Source organism: Onychomys torridus, chromosome 5 (genome assembly GCF_903995425.1).
Source record: "Onychomys torridus chromosome 5, mOncTor1.1, whole genome shotgun sequence".
Classification (NCBI taxonomy): Eukaryota; Metazoa; Chordata; class Mammalia; order Rodentia; family Cricetidae; genus Onychomys; species Onychomys torridus.
The window spans coordinates 37,664,560-37,682,846 of NC_050447.1; the positions used below are offsets into that span (position 1 = coordinate 37,664,560).

The 18,287-nt window shown below is 40.9% G+C and overlaps 1 protein-coding gene across 2 annotated transcripts in view; it reads left to right on the forward strand.

Annotated features, from left to right (window-relative positions):
- The window catches only part of Phlpp2 (PH domain and leucine rich repeat protein phosphatase 2), a 75,548-nt gene that overhangs the window by 261 nt on the left and 57,000 nt on the right, over window positions 1–18,287 (forward strand). Inside the window, exons 1-3 of one of the 2 annotated variants that reach the window (XM_036187146.1) lie at window positions 885–1,300; window positions 3,909–3,976; window positions 8,096–8,379. In XM_036187146.1, coding sequence (XP_036043039.1) covers window positions 8,102–8,379 — 278 coding nt within the window. In that variant the 5' untranslated portion in view covers window positions 885–1,300; window positions 3,909–3,976; window positions 8,096–8,101. Of the gene's footprint in view, window positions 1–884; window positions 1,301–3,908; window positions 3,977–8,095; window positions 8,380–18,287 lie in introns of those variants that run through there. The other variant, XM_036187145.1, reaches the window with a different exon arrangement.

The following is an 18,287-nucleotide window of genomic DNA, read 5'->3' on the forward strand; positions in this document are numbered from 1 at the left end:
GGCGCCCCCCGCCCTGCGTCCCTCCTGCACCGGGCCTGCTGTGGCCTCTGTGCCGCGCCCCCGCCCGGGCCTCGGTCGCCTGGGTCCCCGGCGCTGCCCATCCCTAGCCGCCGCCCGGCAGGCCCACGACTTCGGTCCGCCGCCGCGCCGCCGCCCCTCCGCCCCCGCATCCCTGGGGCCGCCGTCGCCTCGTTGGGCCTAGCCCGGGGCCCGGGGGCCGGTTCCGGGGGGCTCGGAGGGCGGGCCGCTCCTGGCAGGAGCCCAGCGGCGAGGTCGCAGGGCTAGGCGGACACCTGAAGACATCACCCCAGCCGGAGGATGGCGGCGGCGATTGGCCAGGCGCCGCGCTGTGTACGAGCTGCGCCGGCTGGAGCGGCCACACTGCCCTCGGGACCCGAGTTCCGAACCGGCGCCCTGCTCCGAGGCGCGACACCCCGCGCTCCTCGCTTGGGAACTGTCCCCGAGGATCTGCTGCCTGGGGACTCGCTGGGCGTGTTGGCGGGGGGTGGGAGGGAGGGAGGAGGAGCAGAGCCCGGAGGGGCTCTCCTGCTTGGCTGACAATCTGGGGAGAAGGCAGTGGGGGTGCCGTTATGCAACAGGCAGCTAAGCGGGGCTTTTTGGTCGAAATCAGGAGAGTAGGAGGGTAGGAAAACAGATGCAGGCCCAGGGGGAGTGGAGCCTTGAAGGTGAGTGATGACAAGAAGTTTCTATGCAGGAAGAATGCAGGAGGTGAGGTGAGGTCAGCAGAGATGGTTAAAGGGTGGCTAACTGGGTGGAGTTCTCCACTAACCTCTGAAATAGTGCAGAGACGTTTTTTTCTGTAGGTTCAGAATATAAATCAAGTGGAATGGAATTCCTCTTGTGTTCTAGAAGAGGAATCAGCAGGATTTAAAACTTGCCAAAGAAAAGGGGGAAGAAAATTGAGATTTAATGTGTTTCAAAAAGAGTTTGCCAAACATCGAAAAACCATATTGTTAAAAGCAAACATTAAGAAATTAATTGAGATTGTTATTGAGTAATACTTCCTCAAGATTATTGGTAAAGTAGCACAAACATGGGAATGTCAGAAAAGTAGATTTGACTCACCTAATGACTTAATGAAACCAATACTCAGTAAAATGTAAATTGTATTTTCTTTCACCTCTCAGGCATAATGCATAGACTTAAAGAACTTCTAGTAGCTTACCTTAGACTACTTCATAACTGTTACCCACGCCTGAATGTACTCAAGCCTGCAGGAGTGTAATTACTGAAAGTCTTCTGGATATTTAAAATGATAGTGAACAGCAAACTATAAATTGTGAGTAAATTCAATAAAAACAAAAGTTCTGCAGGTTTAACTTAGCAGGAAATAGTTTTGAGAGGCATGTAGTGTCTTTTGGTATGGAAAAGATGAGCTTTATTTATTTAGTTTTTAAACTTTGTAACCTTTTTTGGTCGTGTTGAAGTGGTAAAGTTGTGTGAAAAAGAAATGAAAATCTTTATTGAAGACTATCTTTCCCTGGTTCCCAAAGTTCCCATTTTGGGATCATTAAAATAGATTCCAGTGATTGGTTAGTCTTGATGCTTGATCTGTAATGAGCTCTCGAGATGAGAGCCTTTCTGGAGGCCTGTCTGGTCCCCTTGCTTTCCTCCAAGTGGTAACACTCTAATCCTTGTAAACAAGACCATGGAAAATAGGTCTTGTGTGGTCCACATTCAGAAGTTCTCTTAAGTTGCTGGGTGGTTACGTTATTTTCTAAGTGTAGCCTATAAAGAATACCTAGGTAAGCAGAAAACTTTCTGAACCTTGAAGAATGTCCTACTTGCCCACACATTTTTCTCTGAAGATGTTTCTAAAGACTTCTCTAGCCTAGGGGTGTAGCTCTGGGTTAGGAGGAGGCTTGTTGGTATGCTTTGACTGTACAAGGCTCTGGATTTATTCCTTAGCCCCAGCTTCAAAATACTAGCCCTGATCAAACAGGAAGGAGGAAGAAAGACTTTCTGTCCCTTTTATACTTCCATCTAATACCAAATCATGAACAATATTCTCACGTCTGCTTAAAAAGCACGACATAACTAAGCCAACATAGCTTATCCAGACTACATCAAGGACCATCTGCCTGTGCATGGCATTGGAACATTTTATTCAAAATATACTCCTAAACCAGGGCTCTGGGCTTGCACCTGTAGTCTCATCTGTTCAGAAGGCTAACATGAGAAGATCCTTTAAGCTTAGGGGTTCAAGGCCAGCCTGAGCAACATAGCAAAAGTGTATCTCAAAGTTCTAAAATGTATCAAATTACTGGACCAGGCTCAAAAGTTTTTCAGATGTGTCCTATGATTTTAAGATTTTGGTTTTGTTAAGCAGGAGATGATAGGAAGTTATAGCCAGGCTAGTTTGTGAATATTATGATTTGTTTTTTTCTTTAAGAATAGTTTTATATTTTTATGAAAAAAATATTTTTTAAATTGTGTATGTATGCATGCTTGTGTGCATGTGTACAGACACCAGAGGTGTATGTCTGTTGGTCTTCACCTTATTTTTTGAGACAGAGTCTCCTACTGAACCAATTCTAGTAGCCTGGCTCACCAGTAAACCTCTGGGTCTCCACCTTCCAATGATGGGATTCTCTGTCTTTGCTGCCACTTACGTGCAGGGACTTGAACTCAGATCTCCATGCCAGGCATATTACCAATTGAGCTATCTGTTCAGCCCTAATTTTTTGTCTACACAAAGAAGTTAGGCATTATTTTGAGATAGGGTCCTACTGGGTAGCCCTGATTGTCTGGAACTTGCTATGTATTCCAGGTTGATCTAGAACTTTCAGCAATCCTCCTGCCTTTGTTTCCTGAATGCTATATATAGTTCTAAACAACTAATGCCAGAATGTAGCCGAAGTTTCTCTGTCCCACCTAGCCAGGTGGTCTGGATGAATCTCTCCCACCCGCTTATAAAATAATCATTCACAGGCTTATATTAATTACAAACTGTATGGCCTATGTCTTAGGCTTCTTGCTAGCTAGCTCTTATGTCTTAACCCATTTCTATTAATCTACTATTAATCTTCTATTAATTCACTATTGCCACGTGGCTTTGTGGAGTTACCTGTTCTCTCATATCTTGCTTCTCCTGGTGGTGGCTCACAGCATCTCTCTTGACTCCATCCTTCTTCTCTCTGTCTCTCTGCTTGGATTTCCCGCCTGGCTGTAAGCTTTCTTCCCATAGGCCAAAACAGCTTTATTTATTGTCCAATGGGGGCCACACATATTCACAGCGTACAGAAAGACCTCCCACGGCAGCACAACATTTTAATGAGCTGAGCTGCTGCTCCTCTCCATTGTCACACTCTTCTGGTCCTTAGGAATACTCCACCGTGCGATATTGTTTAAAGCCTTAATTTAAAGCTTGAATGCAGAAACATCTCCTACCTTAAGGTACTCTACATCCTGATGGGACTGACTAAGGGTGAAGATTGGCCAGGCTTGTTTTGACCATATGAGACTTGTGTGTATGGCTTACTATCTTTGAACTGCTCATTGCTCTCATTTTACCTTTATTTTTAGAATTAAAAGTGTTAAACTCAAGTACTGGCTACTAGATTCATAGCCTACATTAAAATGTTTAGCATTGTAGACAGACTTTAATATTTAAAAACATTTTTTTTAGATTTATTTGATTTTATGTGATGAATGCTAGTGTCTGTGGAAGTCAGATGAGGGCTCTAGGTCCCCTGGTTTATGAATGGTTATGAACCACCATGTGGGTTCAGGAAACTAATCTGGATCCTCTGCAAGAGCAACAGGGATTTTTGACAGCCAAGCTATCTCTCCAACCCTGACTTTTAAATTGTAATTCTTTGTACACATGTTTGATATGATACGTGATTATAATTGTGCTCTCTTTTGGATAAATTTGTGATTAACAGGTTTTATAAAAGTAAAGGAGAAAGTAAAGAATCCCATCATTGGAAGGTGGAGACCCAGAGGATTACTGGTGAGCCAGGCTACTAGAATTGGTTCAGTAGGAGACTCTGTCTCAAAAAATAAGGTGAAGACCAACAGACATACACCTCTGGTGTCTGTACACATGCACACAAGCATGCATACATACACAATTTAAAAAATACATTTTTTTCATAAAAATATAAAACTATTCTTAAAGAAAAAACAAATCAAAATATTCACAAACTAGACTGGCTGTAACTTCCTTCTGATTCTTAGAAGTTGAAGGCTGCTCAGAGGACAATGTCACCTGCAACATTAACAGGTCCTTTCCAGCAGTTCCTCGTGAGTTAGGCAGTAGAGCAAGACATTCCTGAGAAGGAAGCATAGGTAACTGAGCAGTAGCTGATAATAGCCCCAAAGTCTATCTTCATTATTGTTGCCGTATGCCTTTGCTTTGCTTGTTCTCAAGGCCTTTTAAATGGCTATTGGTGAAGTGTAGATGAACCATATCTACTAGGGTTCTCTAACTCTTCAGCAGTTTTACTTCACTGTGGAGTATAGATTATAGATAGGAGACAGATCTTGAAAGAACCAACAAACAATTGTGTTTTGATAACATAAAGTTCTTTAAGAAATGTAGCCAGGCGGTGGTGGCGCACGCCTTTAATCCCAGCACTTGGGAGGCAAAGGCAGGCAGATCTCCGTGAGTTCGAGGCCAGCCTGGGCTATAGAGTGAGATTCAGGAAAGGTGCAAAGCTACACAGAGAATCCCTGTCTCAAAAAAAAAAAAAAAAAAGAAAGAAAGAAAGAAAGAAAGAAAGAAAGAAAGAAAGAAAAAAAAGAAATGTATAGTCTTCAAGGAATACATATGCACATTTACAAGTGATTGCTAAAATCCCTTGGAAGGTGCTTTTTTCTGTATGATTTTGAATAGTTCTAAGATCTTGAGGCGCTGCAGAAAGAGGAAAGTGTAACTCAGTTGTAGAGAGCTTATCTGGTATGTCAAAGCTTGTGTTCAACCTCTAGGACTGGATTTCAAAAGCCTGTTCACCTGTGTCATCCTAGGTTAAACAGCACGGCACTAATTCCCTTACTGTAAATCCATCACGTGTAGGGATGCCTGTTTATTTACCCTGTTTTTACTGTTTACTGACAAAACCCATTTTGGTATTGAACTTACTTGATCCTCTTGCCTCTGACTCTCCAGTCTCCAGCATCTGGGATTACAGGCATGTGTCTCCATGCCTGGCTTAGTTTACAGTTATTCTTAAGTATTTACTCTCAGTCAAGCTAATATTTTCCTTATATGTATGTTATATCTCAGTCAAACTAATATTTCCTTATATGTTTTCTAATGAGGAATACTAGTAAAAGTGTTTTTCTTTATTTTGATTTTGTAGGTAAAGATTATATGGTTTGCTACAAAAGTTGAGACTTTCTTTTTAAGTTTATTCAGTTCCTCATCAGAGCTAATTGATGAAGCTAAGGTGCAGATTGGGTATCAATTCCTGTGCTGTCACCTGGGTTTTGCACTTGTGTCTGTGACATACATTAAAAGCACTCCCAAGGTCTCCACGGTGAAGAGAGTGAGAAACCAAAGAAACAGTTAGAATTGGTGGTCGTATGTGAATAGTAGAAGTGTATCCAGGGTGAAGGTGTTCTGTTGAGAACACTGTTGTAAGATGGCCTGAGAGCTGTGGAGGGCTCCAAAGAGAACCCACCCTCTGAATAGGGTTTGGAGAGTAAGAGCATGTGGAAGAGGGGGGGAAGAGGCTCTACACATGCCACTGAGTTGGGGGTGTGTGTGTGTTATGGTTTGAAAGGACTGACACAAGCGAAGGGCAGTGGGAAATCAGTGGGAATTTATTTTTTGTTGACTAGAAATGGCCCATTGTAAAGACAACAGGCAAATGGTGACTTTTAGAAACTATTTGTTGTTCTATTTTTGTTTGTGTTTTGAAACAGTCTCAATCTGTAGTTCAGACTGCCTTGGAACTCACTTGCATAGGCTAAGTTGTCCTTACTGTAGAACCCCTCCTTGCCCTTCGGCCTGACTGCTGCATTATAGGCATGCCCCACTTTGCCTGGCTGGAAATTTTATATTCGCTCTTAACAGTTGTTTTGCTGTAAGATAGCTTGACTTCACAGTATGTATGTGAATTTCACATACTGCGGTTATAAAATGCCAGCAATAATTGTTTTGAAGCATGCCAGGAATGGGAAGGGTATTTGTGTTATAAGACTGCTTAGTGCTCTGTGTGTTTATTTGGATTGTGAGGTCTAGAAAGTCTGTACTGCCAGATCAGAGTGGGGAGGTTGATATCAACTCAATTCTTTGTGTGCAAGGCTTCGTTTATGTGTCAGATTCAATCTGAAATGAACTAGTAATTACTATTTCTATTTTTTAACTATAAAATAAAATAAAAACATCACATACCAAAATTAACCAGACCCAAAGACCAGTGAGAATTGGCATTCAAAACAGAAACTTGAAACTGCACATTAAAAATTTACTCTTTCAGTATTAAATAGGTTTTATGCACTTATCCACCAGCAAGACCAAAACAAAACAAAAAAAACCTATGACAGAGTTAGAGCTAGAAGAGCATAATCGCGTGTCCATCCCCAGTGTTTGCTCCTTGTAGTCACTTTTCTTGTTCTCTGTGAGTGACATGTCTGTTGGCATCTATGCATACACAATCGACTATTATTGTTCTAGTCTTTAGAGTAATGATGTGTGAGTTAGGTTCGCGTTGCTGAGACAGAGTAGCCTAACGAAACAACTTTGGTAGAAGCCAGGTTTATTTTGGCTCATCGTTTTAGAGGGTCTCAAGCCATCAGGATGGAAAGGCAGAGTCTATGCCTACTGGAGTGAACATCATGTTGAATCAGGAAATAGAAAGCAACTTAGAAGGAAGGGCTGGCCTATAACCTGAAAAGACCCACTCCTGAGAGCTATCTCTTCCAGGTTAGTCCATACCCCCTAAACGTTCTCAGCTTCCCTGAATAGCATATCAGCTAGAGAGCAAGCACTCTGAGCACGTGTACACGTGTGTGTGTGTGTGTGTGTGTGTGTGTGTGTGTGTGTGCGCGCGCGTGTGCGTGTGCGTGTGCGTGTGTGTGTGTGTGTGTGTGTGTGTACGCGTATGCGCATGCACACAGTTGAGACAGGGTCTCACTATGTAGTGCTGGTTTGCCTGGAAATTTGCAGATTAGTCTGGCCTTGAACTCACAAAGATCTGCCTGCATCTCCCTTTGAATGCTAGAAATAGTAGTGTGTCCCTATGGCTAGCCAGGAACAAGCCTCTGAAAGTGAGTTTTGGCTTAGTTCAGATTCAGCCCAGAACAGATTTGAACTAAATAAGTCAAAATGTTAAAAATTTGCCCAAGGCAGGTAGTATATCCATATTTTGTTAGCATTTCCCTGTAAACAAAAAGAATGGGTCAAATGAGATGATAGATGGAGGCTTAAAGGAGGATGTATTAGGGATCTCTAAAGGGATAGAGTCGATAAAACAGATGTTAAATGGGATTTATTAGACTGATTATTATATATTATGTATATATACACATATATATGTGTGTGTGTATGTATATATATATATATATATATATATATATATATATACATACACACATATATATATAAAATGTAGTACAGATAGTTTAACAACAGCTGTCTCTCAGTGAAAGGCTGAGAACCTGGTAGTTGTTGAGCCCACAAGGCTAGCTGTCTCAGCAGTCCCAGTATGGTACTGGAGTCTGGGAAGATTTCCGAAGAGCTGCTGGTTTTCAGTCTGTGCTGGAATCCTGAAGAAGTATTTGATACCAGCCATAGTAACAGGGTAGATGGAACTTGCCAGCCAAATGAAGACAAGCAGGCAAAGCAAAGCTTCCTTCTTCCACGTCCTTTTATGAGGGCTGCCACGAGGTGTGGCCCAGATTTAGGGTGGGTCTTCCTGCTTTAGTAATCTGTTAAGAAGATCCCTCACTGGAGTGCCCTGCATCTTCGTTTTAGTTAATTCTAGATGTAGTCAAGTTGACAGCCAAGATTTACTGCCACAGAATGCATGCTCGGGCAGTTATGAGTGTAAGGACTAAACAGATGTAATTCAGATAAATGTTCTTGTTTATGATTTCTTTCTCTTGGTATTTGTTTTTTTTTTAGAGAAATATGAAACACAATGGGAGCAGAAATTGTTTGAATAGAAGAAGTAGGTTTGGTTCTCGAGAAAGAGACTGGCTGAGAGAAGATGTGAAGAGAGGCTGTGTTTACCTGTATGGAGCAGACACGACCACTGCCACTACAACCACCACCTCTTCCTCCTCTTCCACATCCTCCTCTTCTGACTTACATCTTGTCCTTTGCACAGTAGAGACACCAGCATCAGAAATATGTGCTGGAGAAGGAAGAGAAAGTCTCTATCTGCAGCTTCATGGAGACCTGGTCAGGTGAGGTCTCGGGTTTTTTGTTGCTGTTGTTTGTTTTGAGTCAAGAGTGTCCCCATGCCTCATGGTGGTCTTAAACTCTCAGTTCTTCTGCTTCAGCCTCTTAAGTGCTAGGGTTCTAGGCATGTACTATTACACTGTGCTGAGCTCTGAGTCTTAGCCCTGACTCTTCTGTAATATTAATAACAGAAGGATTATAATCACACTCTGTAACTGATGGTGATTTTGGAGTCATTGGGCATGAGAAAGATTTGTCCTTGGAATACTTTATGATTTTAAAAATTACCATTTTGTATGTAGTATATCAACATGTTTCTGCATGTGCATGTAGAAGGCCAGAGGTTTATGTCAAGTGTCTTCCTCTATTTCTAAGGATTTATTTTTATTTTCAAATATGTTTTAAGTGTGTGTGTTCGTATGTGTATATGTGCACATGAGCTGCCTGACTGGGTGCTGAACCTAATTCGGGTCCTTTGGAAGAGCAGCAAGTGTGCTTAACTGCTGAGCCATCTCCCCAGTCCCCGTTTCTTGACATAGCTGCTCAGCCTGGAGCTCACCAACTGCTAGGCTGACTGGTCAGTGAGACCTGGATATCTGCCTGTCTGTGCCCCCTAGTGCTAGTGTTACAGACATGCATCAGTCATCACTCCTGGCCTGTGTGTGGGTGCTGGGGCTCCCAAGTTCAGATCATCATGCTTACATGAGGCAGATTCTTCACTGACTGAGCATCTTCCCAGTCTCTTATTTTATGATTCTTGAGTTTAACACTACTAATGAAGGAAAACTTGATAGTTCTTCTATTTGGACTACACTGTAGGTCCTATATACAAATTTAAACACTTAAAAAAATTACCTTTTGGGGAAGTGTAATAGAACAAAATTGAAGTGTACCAAAGGATACAGAGTGAGAAGTCCTCTGTCCGCCATTCCCAGCCATCTAGGCCTTTTCATTGTCGTTATCAGTATCTCATACATCTGAGCACACTTGTTTATGCCTCTACATCCACATTTTAAAAGCGATGATGCAGTATACAACACATTGTTGACTTAATAGCTAAGAGATATTTCTGTATTCTTATTTATATAAATGTAATTTATTTAATGACTATTCTACTTTATGGATCACCATAGTTTTAGCTAATCTCTCTAATCTCTCATTATGGATATTAGCCTGCTACCAATTTTTAGCACAGTGGACAGTGCCACAGCTGAACTCCTCTGTACCTGCTATCTCACAGAGGAGTCTCTCTGGAGGGACGCCCCTAGAAGTGCAGTATCCTTGGTCAAAGGATATGACCATTTACAATTTTGATAAATATTTTCAACCTCTTCATACAGGTTATATTTCCATCTAAAATATAAAAATATTGGGCTGGAGAGATTTCTCAGCAGTTAAGAGCACTTGGCTGCTCTTCCAAAGGATCTAGGTTCTTTATCTAGGACCTTCGTGGTGGTTCTCAATTATCTGTAACTCCAGTTTCAGGGAATCCAACACCCTCTTCTGGCCTCCTTGAGCATCAGCCAGGCACATGGTGCACAAACATACATGTAGATAAAACATGCATACATATAAAATAAATTCTTAACCTTTTTTTAAATTAAAAAAGATCCCTGAAATAAAATATAAAAGTATACCCATTTCTTCCTTCCTTTCTCCGAAACATGTTGGTGTTAAGTTTTGTTTTGTTTTTTTGTTTGTTTGTTTTTATTTTGTTTTTGTTGCTGTTGTTTTTTAAGTTTCTTGAGACAGGGTTTCTCTGAGTAACCACCCTGGTTGTCTTGGAACTCACTCTGTAGACCAGACTATAGAACTCAGAGAGATCTACCTGCCTCTGCCTCACTAGAGCTGGGGTGGGGGCGGGCGTAGCATTAAGTTTTATACATAAGTATAGACACATACTCTTGCATGAGCAGAACCTGCTTATAAAGGATAATAGTTATCAGTTTTTATTTGTTTGTTCATTTATTTACTTAAGGTTCTGGGTTTAAACCCAAGGCCTCAACTGTATTAGACAAGCACTGTACACTGAGCTGTGCTTCTAGCCTTGGTTGACAGTTTTAAAATTAGAGACTCATGAAGTCAGTTTTCCAAAGACAATCATTTTCCAAACCTACTCAAAGCTGAATAGGAAGTTTTTTGTTTGTTTTTGAGACAAGGACTCACATACCCGAGGCTGGCCTTGAATTCCTGATCTGTTGTAAAAAAAATTTTTTAAGGTGTGTTACTTTTGTTTATGTTGTATTTTTTTAACTGTGAAACTGTGTTACTGTCTAAAACACCTGATGGGCTAATAAAGAACTAAACAGCCAGTAGCAAGGCAGGAGGAAGGACAGGCGGGGCTGGCAGGCAGAGAGAAGATAGTAGGAGGAATCTGGGAGGAAAAGCGATGGAGGAAAGAAAAGTAGCAGCCAGAGAAGGAGGAAGGCTCCAGGGCCCAGTCATCTAGCTACACAGCAAGCCGTGGAGTAAGAGTGAGATTTATAGAAGTAAGAGAGCAGGAAAAGCCCAGAGGCAAAAAAGAGACAAGTTAATTTAAAGTTAAGAAAAACTGGCAAGAAACAAGCCACGCTAAGGCCAGGCATTCATGATTAAGAATAAGCCTCTCTGTGTGATTTATTTGGGAGCTGGGTGGCGGCCCCCCCCAAAAGAGTAAAAAAACAACACCGATCCTTCTGTCTCCTCCTACCAAATGCTGGGGACAGAGGTGGGCACCACCATAACAGGCTCAAATAGGAATTTTGCTACTCTGTTGTTTTAGTATTTATTTCTCTTAATGAGTGAAGTTGAGCATATTTGCACAAGCTTAAAAGTAATTTGTGTCATAATTTTTATATACTCTATATAAGTATGAAGAAAAATAATCTTATAGTAGTTTTATACTATGCCCCTGAACTCTGTAATTGAACTTAAAAAAAAAGCGTTTGTCCTTTAAATGTTTCACTATGGTTTTCTGTCCTTCCCAGCAGTGCAGACTCCTCTAAACAGAATCCCAAGCTGTGGATTAAGCATTACTGAAGTGCAATTGGAAAGTGAAGCTCCTCACACCTTAGAGGTGGTAATAGTAGAAACACCTTTAGCTGAGCCAAAAGCTGATGCCTCTTTCAAAGTGCGAACTGAGGTTTACTGTGTATTCCTTTGAGGATCTGGACGGAATCCTGAAAAAGAAGATTAGCATTTGAATGTTTTCCTTGTTCCCAAGTTAACAACATTTCTTAAATCCTTTTGTGTAGCAAAAGGATCAGACTGGGTGATCCTTAGGCTCTTCTAAATCTTAACACTGGTTCTGATCTAATTTTATCAGGTGGAAAGCCTTGACCTAGATTCTAGCAGGTAGTGGTGGATGGTGCTCACTTATTTAGGCAGGATGACTTACTCATTTACAAATGTTTGCATTAGAAGATGTCAGGAATGTGAAGAAACACCCCTTCATTACTTTCTTCCCACTAGTTGTGTAATTAGTTAAGAATTGGAATGCAATATAGTTTATTTACATATGAGAATGTAAACTGTAATTAAGGTGGAATGTTTATCTCTTGTTAGCCTGAGCTTTGATAACTAATGTGAAGTGTCTCTTTGAACATTGGTTTATTAGTTATTAAAACACACTGAAAACACTGTTGAACCTTGGGTGGACAGCATGGCTGTGCTTTCCTTACTGGAGTAAGGAGGTGGAGGAGGAGGAGGAGGAGGCGGCGGCAGCGGCAGCGGCGGTGGCTTCCTGCTCTCAACTAACTCCCAGTGCTTACTCGTGCTAGTCGGTGCTGTCAGTATTACCCAGTTTGTCATGGCATCTTCACAAGAGTTTCCATGAAGCCTTATTTCTTTAATGTGAGGCAGATTGATGCTTTGAGAAGGTCCAGTGACTGGCCCAAGGTCAGGCAGACACTGCTAGGCAGTTGAAATGACTGGTTGACATTCAAGGTGCCTGATGGACTTTCTTCCCAGTAAAAGGTCTTGGAGGAGAGGAGCTGGCAGAGCAGCTCCCCTTATCCAGTTTTACTGACTAATCATGGCCGCTTCCAGATCTTTAGATCTCTTACTTAGTTGTTCATTGCTTAAGTTGATCTTCTGTTATCTAATCATAGGAGTAGGTCCTTTCTTCAGAATAGCCCTTTGTAAAGTAGTTGATAATTGCTGAGACACTATTGTTTTTGAGAACCTTTCTTGCTGATTACTGAAGTATCTGTGTGCTTATTGAAGAAACTTTGGAAAAAAGCATAAAGAGAAATAATAATATTCACAGTGTGTGCTTTATGTAGATTACCTCATTAAATCCACTCTTGTGAAGGAAATGGTCTCTATTGTATAGGCATAGTAAATGATATTTGAGGGGTTACTCTTAAAAGTAATCAGCAAGGGGGAGGGAACCAAAGGATAACAGGATGGGGAAACTGGTTGGTATGTAAAATAAACAAAAAAAATTAATAAAAACAAAAAGAGTAATCAGCAAGAAAGTGGTTGAGCTGGAGTTTGAACCCTGGCATTCTAACAACAGACCCCATCCTTACAACCTATATTGGTAACTTTTATTTCACCACATAATTTACAATTACACAAACACTTTTTAAAATAATTATGTATTTGAGCGCATATCACATATTCAGTTTTATATCATTATAATTCTCTTAGTATAAGATCATCTTAATTTTATTATTATTAAAAATTTGACTTTAGACACAGTTTTAATAGTTTCAGGCTATTCTATCTTACAGGTATGTTATATGTTGCTTAAACATTGAGTGCTGGGGGCCAGGGAGATGATGCAGCATGTAAAGGTACTTGCTGCCAAGCCTGACAAGTTAGATCCCTGGTACTCACACAGGAGACATGCGTGCCATGGACTCACCCTCTGAACTGTAAGCAAGCTCCCAGTGAATGCTTTCTTTTGTAAGAGTTGGTCACGATGTCTCTGCACAGCCATAGAACAGGTTCTAAGACAGCTTGTGATCCAGTATACTAGAAGGGCTACAAACTATGGGATTGGAACATTTGAAGGAACCTTTAAGGGTCATTTACTAATGAAAGAAGTAAGTGTGCCCAGCCCAGTAGTACCTTCAGATCCATCGTGTGTTGGGGCAGGGTTTTTTGGTTTTCTCAACTGCTGGGAAGTTATACCAGTGTTTAGCAGGGAAGTGATAGAAAAGCTTCATTTGTCTAATGTGTGGCACAGCAAATTACCCTGTCCCTAAAGCCAGGAACTTCCCAATGGGAGTCACCGAGAGCATTTATTTCCTTTTGTTTTGTAAATGTGGAAGAGACCCAGGGTTGGCTGTATGTTCCTGTAGTTGACTGATGGCAAAGCTGCATTTGGGACAAAAGTATTTCCCTCTCAGTCTAGTTTTTACCTTGTGCCTTTTTACCTGGCCTTTTTCTGTTGAGCTGTTTAAGCAGCAATGACTCATCAGAGAAGCTTAGTGTAATCATTCCCTTTTCCTTCAGTCTGAAAAGTTGTAATAAGATCATACATAATAAAACAGATTACCCTTTAACTCTCTGTCTTACATCTGCTTTGATTGTTTGTGATCAAAATGACTAAGATGTTCAGTGTTTGATAGCCATCTTTTTAAGGTAAGCTCTGAGAGCTAATAGGATGTTTATAGCAGAAGGTAACACTGGAGGGATTTGGGTTCTTGAGTTCCAGTCTTTCTGTGAAGTCATCAAAACTTTGTTTTATATAGATGGGTAGAGGCACACACATATCTGTATTTATACATATGCGTAACACCGCCCCTGCAGTGATGAGGATCAAACTTAGGGCTTTGTAGATGTACACTCTCTACTGCTGAGCTAAGTTCTCCTCCCTCTTTATGGTATTTTGAAGTAGAGTGTGATTCTGTGTCAAGACTGTCACTAAGATTGAGGAAAAAGTTTGTCATTGTATTTCTCATGTCAGCCCTCTGTTTCTGAGAGGGTGCTTTAGGTAGCCCAGGCTGGCCTTGAATTACTATGTAGCCATGAATGACCTTGATCAGGAGTATCACCTACGTCAATGACCTGCAGTTTACTTCCATGTGCTGATTACAGGTGTGTGCCACCACGCCTGGCTTTAAGTACTCTTTTAAGACTTTATAGAGAAAATGTGTTTGGCTGCAGAGCTAGCTCAGTCATTCCTGGCCTGGAAATAGTAACCAAGTAGAGAAGTAAGTACAGGCATGAGGCATGAGTTAGGTCCCCAACCTGTGTAACAGAACTGGGCATGGTGGTGCCAGCTTGTATTCCTAGTGCTAGAGATGTGGAGGTGGGTAGATCTCTGGAGTTCACTGGCCAGCCATTGAAGTCTACTTGGTGAGTCTTGGCTTGTGAGAGACTGTCTCAATAAAAAGGTAGTGGAAGAACAGTACTCAGTGTTGTCCTACCACACACATACAGACATGAATATGCACTGTGTTATATATTACAAAATCAATATTGATAATTTTTATTTTCAAACTTTCTTTTGCATTTTAATACTTAGAAAATCAGCATGCACTGCCGGGTATTGGCATTCGCCTTTAATCCTAGCACTTGGAGGCAGAGGCAGGCGGATCTCTGATTTTGAGGCTAGTCTTGTCTACAAAGTGAGTTCCAGGACAGCTAGGACTATTACACAGAGAAACCCTGTCTCAAAAAATAAAAAAAAGAAAAAGAAAATCATCATGCATCTTACAGTTGATGGCCAGTGATAGTTTGATAGGTTAATTAATTGGCAGTGATTTTTCTCTCTGAACCTCATTTTTCTTCTTTCTGTAATAGGCATAGCTTTGTAATGTTTTGTGTGATACCAGAGATACCTTCAGCATAGCATGAGATAGAAATTATCCTTTTTAGTACAGTTGGAATTATTCTCTTTAGTGTCAATTGGTATTTGCAGATTTTATCATCAAAAGTGACTGGGGATTGAATTGTAATCTGAATTCAATGTAGAGAACAGCGCTGTACTTTGCCAAAGTCTTCAGTGATGTGTTACTTCTTATGTGAGATATTCATAGTGTGTGCTTTTGCTTTACTGTTAACAAGAACTTGGTGCTTGTTTGCTGTTTTAGAAACAGGTTCTCACTGGGTATTCCAGGCTTGCTTGGAACTTCTGATCCTCTTGCCTCTACTGGATTGTAGGGATTGTGCTGGGATTGTAGATGGAATTACAGCTTGTAACACCCTGTCTGAGTAGAACTCATTTTGGGCTGGGGAAGGAGTGGTGGTGCTGGGGATTGAACCCAGGGCCTTACTCCTACTAGGCAAATGCTCTGCCATTGAGCCACATTTTGAACCCCTAACTAGAACTCTGAGAAAATCTGCGTGCTGAAATGTACCCTTCTCTTACGTATGTCTTAGCTGGAGCACTGTTTAGAATGACACAGAAACACTGTTGGCTGAGGGGTGATCTGCTATCCTGGCTTCACTGCTGCCGCTGTGCTGGCTGGGATGTGGAGAACTGAAACTCGTGCATGTTCAGGTGTCCAGGGTCAGTTGTCTGGCTGCCGCTTCAAGGAGCAATAGACGGGGTTCAAATGCTGATTGTAACTTTCTGTGACAGTTCACCTCCTCTATTTTGCAGCATGTCATTTCTCTTTGATTTGTGAAGATTTAACAAATAGCTAGTTATCAGCCTGTTAAACTTACAAAACTTTGGAACAAAAAAATTGAGTTGTAAGCGTATTATCTCCTTTCCTTCCCCCATCTCCTCTACTCTTTAAAGCCTAATGAGCAAATGGAATTAGTCTTCCACTTTACTCAGTCTTGCATGTCCTGACATACTACTTATTTACTAATTTGTTAGATTAATGAGAGTACATGGGGAGGTTCTCTTAATTTTTTCATGCAACCTGGGAAATGCTTTTGTTAGGTGGAAATGATGTATAAAGAGGGTTTTCCAAATCTGCAAAGCTTTTATTTGGGCTGGTAATTTGATCATGCAAAATACATCAGAACTGGGATGTTTCCATTTCACTCTCTTTTCTAGAGAAAAAAAAAAAATAATTGAACAAGTGAGAGTTAGCCTTAAAGTATAGTTTCGGGAATCAGCAAGGTAGCTCAGTGGTAAAGGCACTTGCCCCACAAGCCTGACAGCCTGCATTTGATTCCTGGATTCAGTGGTGGAAGGAGAGAACCAGACTCTTGAATCTATCCTCTGACCTACATAGGTACCCCCTCCAAAAAATGAAATGACTTAATTATGAATATGAGATCACCCTATGGAATTTTGCTATTGAAATACAATGAACTCTAAGTTCTGTAGGGAGTAGAGTCAAGGGGGAATTTGCATTATATTTGGAAGATGTCTTAGCTTAGATATTTCAAGTTTAAGTTGTAAGAGAATGGTTATATGGCTCAAGTTGATTTCTACAGGTACCTCTTATGCCTGTGACAAGTGATGATAGTCTCATCGAGCATCTTGATGTATTAAGATTCTTCATGATATTTGGAGCAGCTCTACCAATGTGAGTTCTCACTGTGCCTGGTCTCATTCAGAGGGGCAATATAGAGCAAGTCTGATCCTTTTGAGAGGATTTTATAAGTTCTCCTTAAACACTTTAAATTACATTTATTCATTGTGTGTACTGTGTGTGCTCACACTTTCTTACACCATAGTACACATGCATAGATCAGAGGACAACTTCAGGAGTTAATTCTCTCCATCTTTGGGTCCTGGCAAGTGTCTTTAGCTGTTGAGCCATGTTGCTGACCCTATAAATTCTTCTTAAACTTGTCTTTATTTTGCTGATCTCTGGAATTAGTTGTCTAGCTAGTCTAATCAAATCAGTGAGCTCTGTGCTCAGTGAGAAGTGGAGTCTTAAAAAAAAAAACAAAAAACAAAAACAAAAAAAAAAAACCCAAAAAAAACTGAAAGAAAGAAACAAAACAAAAAAGATACTTTGAAAGTAAGGGGGAAATGTGTAGGGAGGGAAACAGCACCCAATGTTGACCTCTGCCTGGCTTCTGCACATGCATACGCACCCCCACCCCCTTTCTCTGTATAGCCCTGGAACTCAGAGATCTACCTGCCTCCACCTCTGGAGTGCTGGGATTAAAGGCATGTGCCCAGGTAAAATCCTTCTTTTAAAGAAAAATTCTGTGTTAGGTTGGAGAAATACCTTATATTGTCACAAATCTTTGTGAGTTTGATTTTTCTTAGGCTAAGGATTAATTGATACTTTTACTCTAAAAAAGCTTCTTTTCTATTCAATTCAGTCAGGCATAGTGGCCTACACTTAAAATCCCAGCAGTTGGGAGATATAGACAGCAGGACCACTGTAAGTTTGAGGTGAATCTGGGTGAGTACCAGGCCAGCCAGTACTACATGGCAAGGCTTTATCTGAGAAAACTACACTATCAAAATGAATAATAATGTAAAAGCTCAACACTTCTGTGTCTTTGTGGGTTGTAGGCTGTATCTCCCCCAACCCCTTGTTGTTGTTGTTGTAGTAGTAGTAGTAGTAGTAGTAGTAGTAGTAGTAGTAGTAGTAGTAGTAGTAGTATATTCTGAGTTTATCTTACAGTTTCTGGAAACCAGAGGATCATATTGAGCTGGCCATGGGAGCTCATGTTTAGAATCCCAGTACAACTGTCAGGAGTTCTAGGCTAGCATGGGTTATAACAGCAAACACAACAAAAAACTAAGCTGAGCAGGAGAAGGCACGGCCAGGTGTTGGTTTATTTTTGGTGTGCTTTCTACAGCAATTTAGATTCTTCTCTTTGGTTCTTATTTTGATGCAGGTGTTTGTATGCAGCTTTTGTAGTCATTACTGTTTTCATTACAGTTTTTACTTAAATCTTGTTGCTTCAGCATTTTATAGTTATTCAAATATAAAAGACTGACCTTCATATCTTTTGTCCCTATAGAGAAGTATTTCTTCTTTATTTGTTGTTGTTTTTAGTTTTATTTTACTTTATTACTTTTTGAGTCAAGGTCTCACTTTGTATCCCTGGCTGT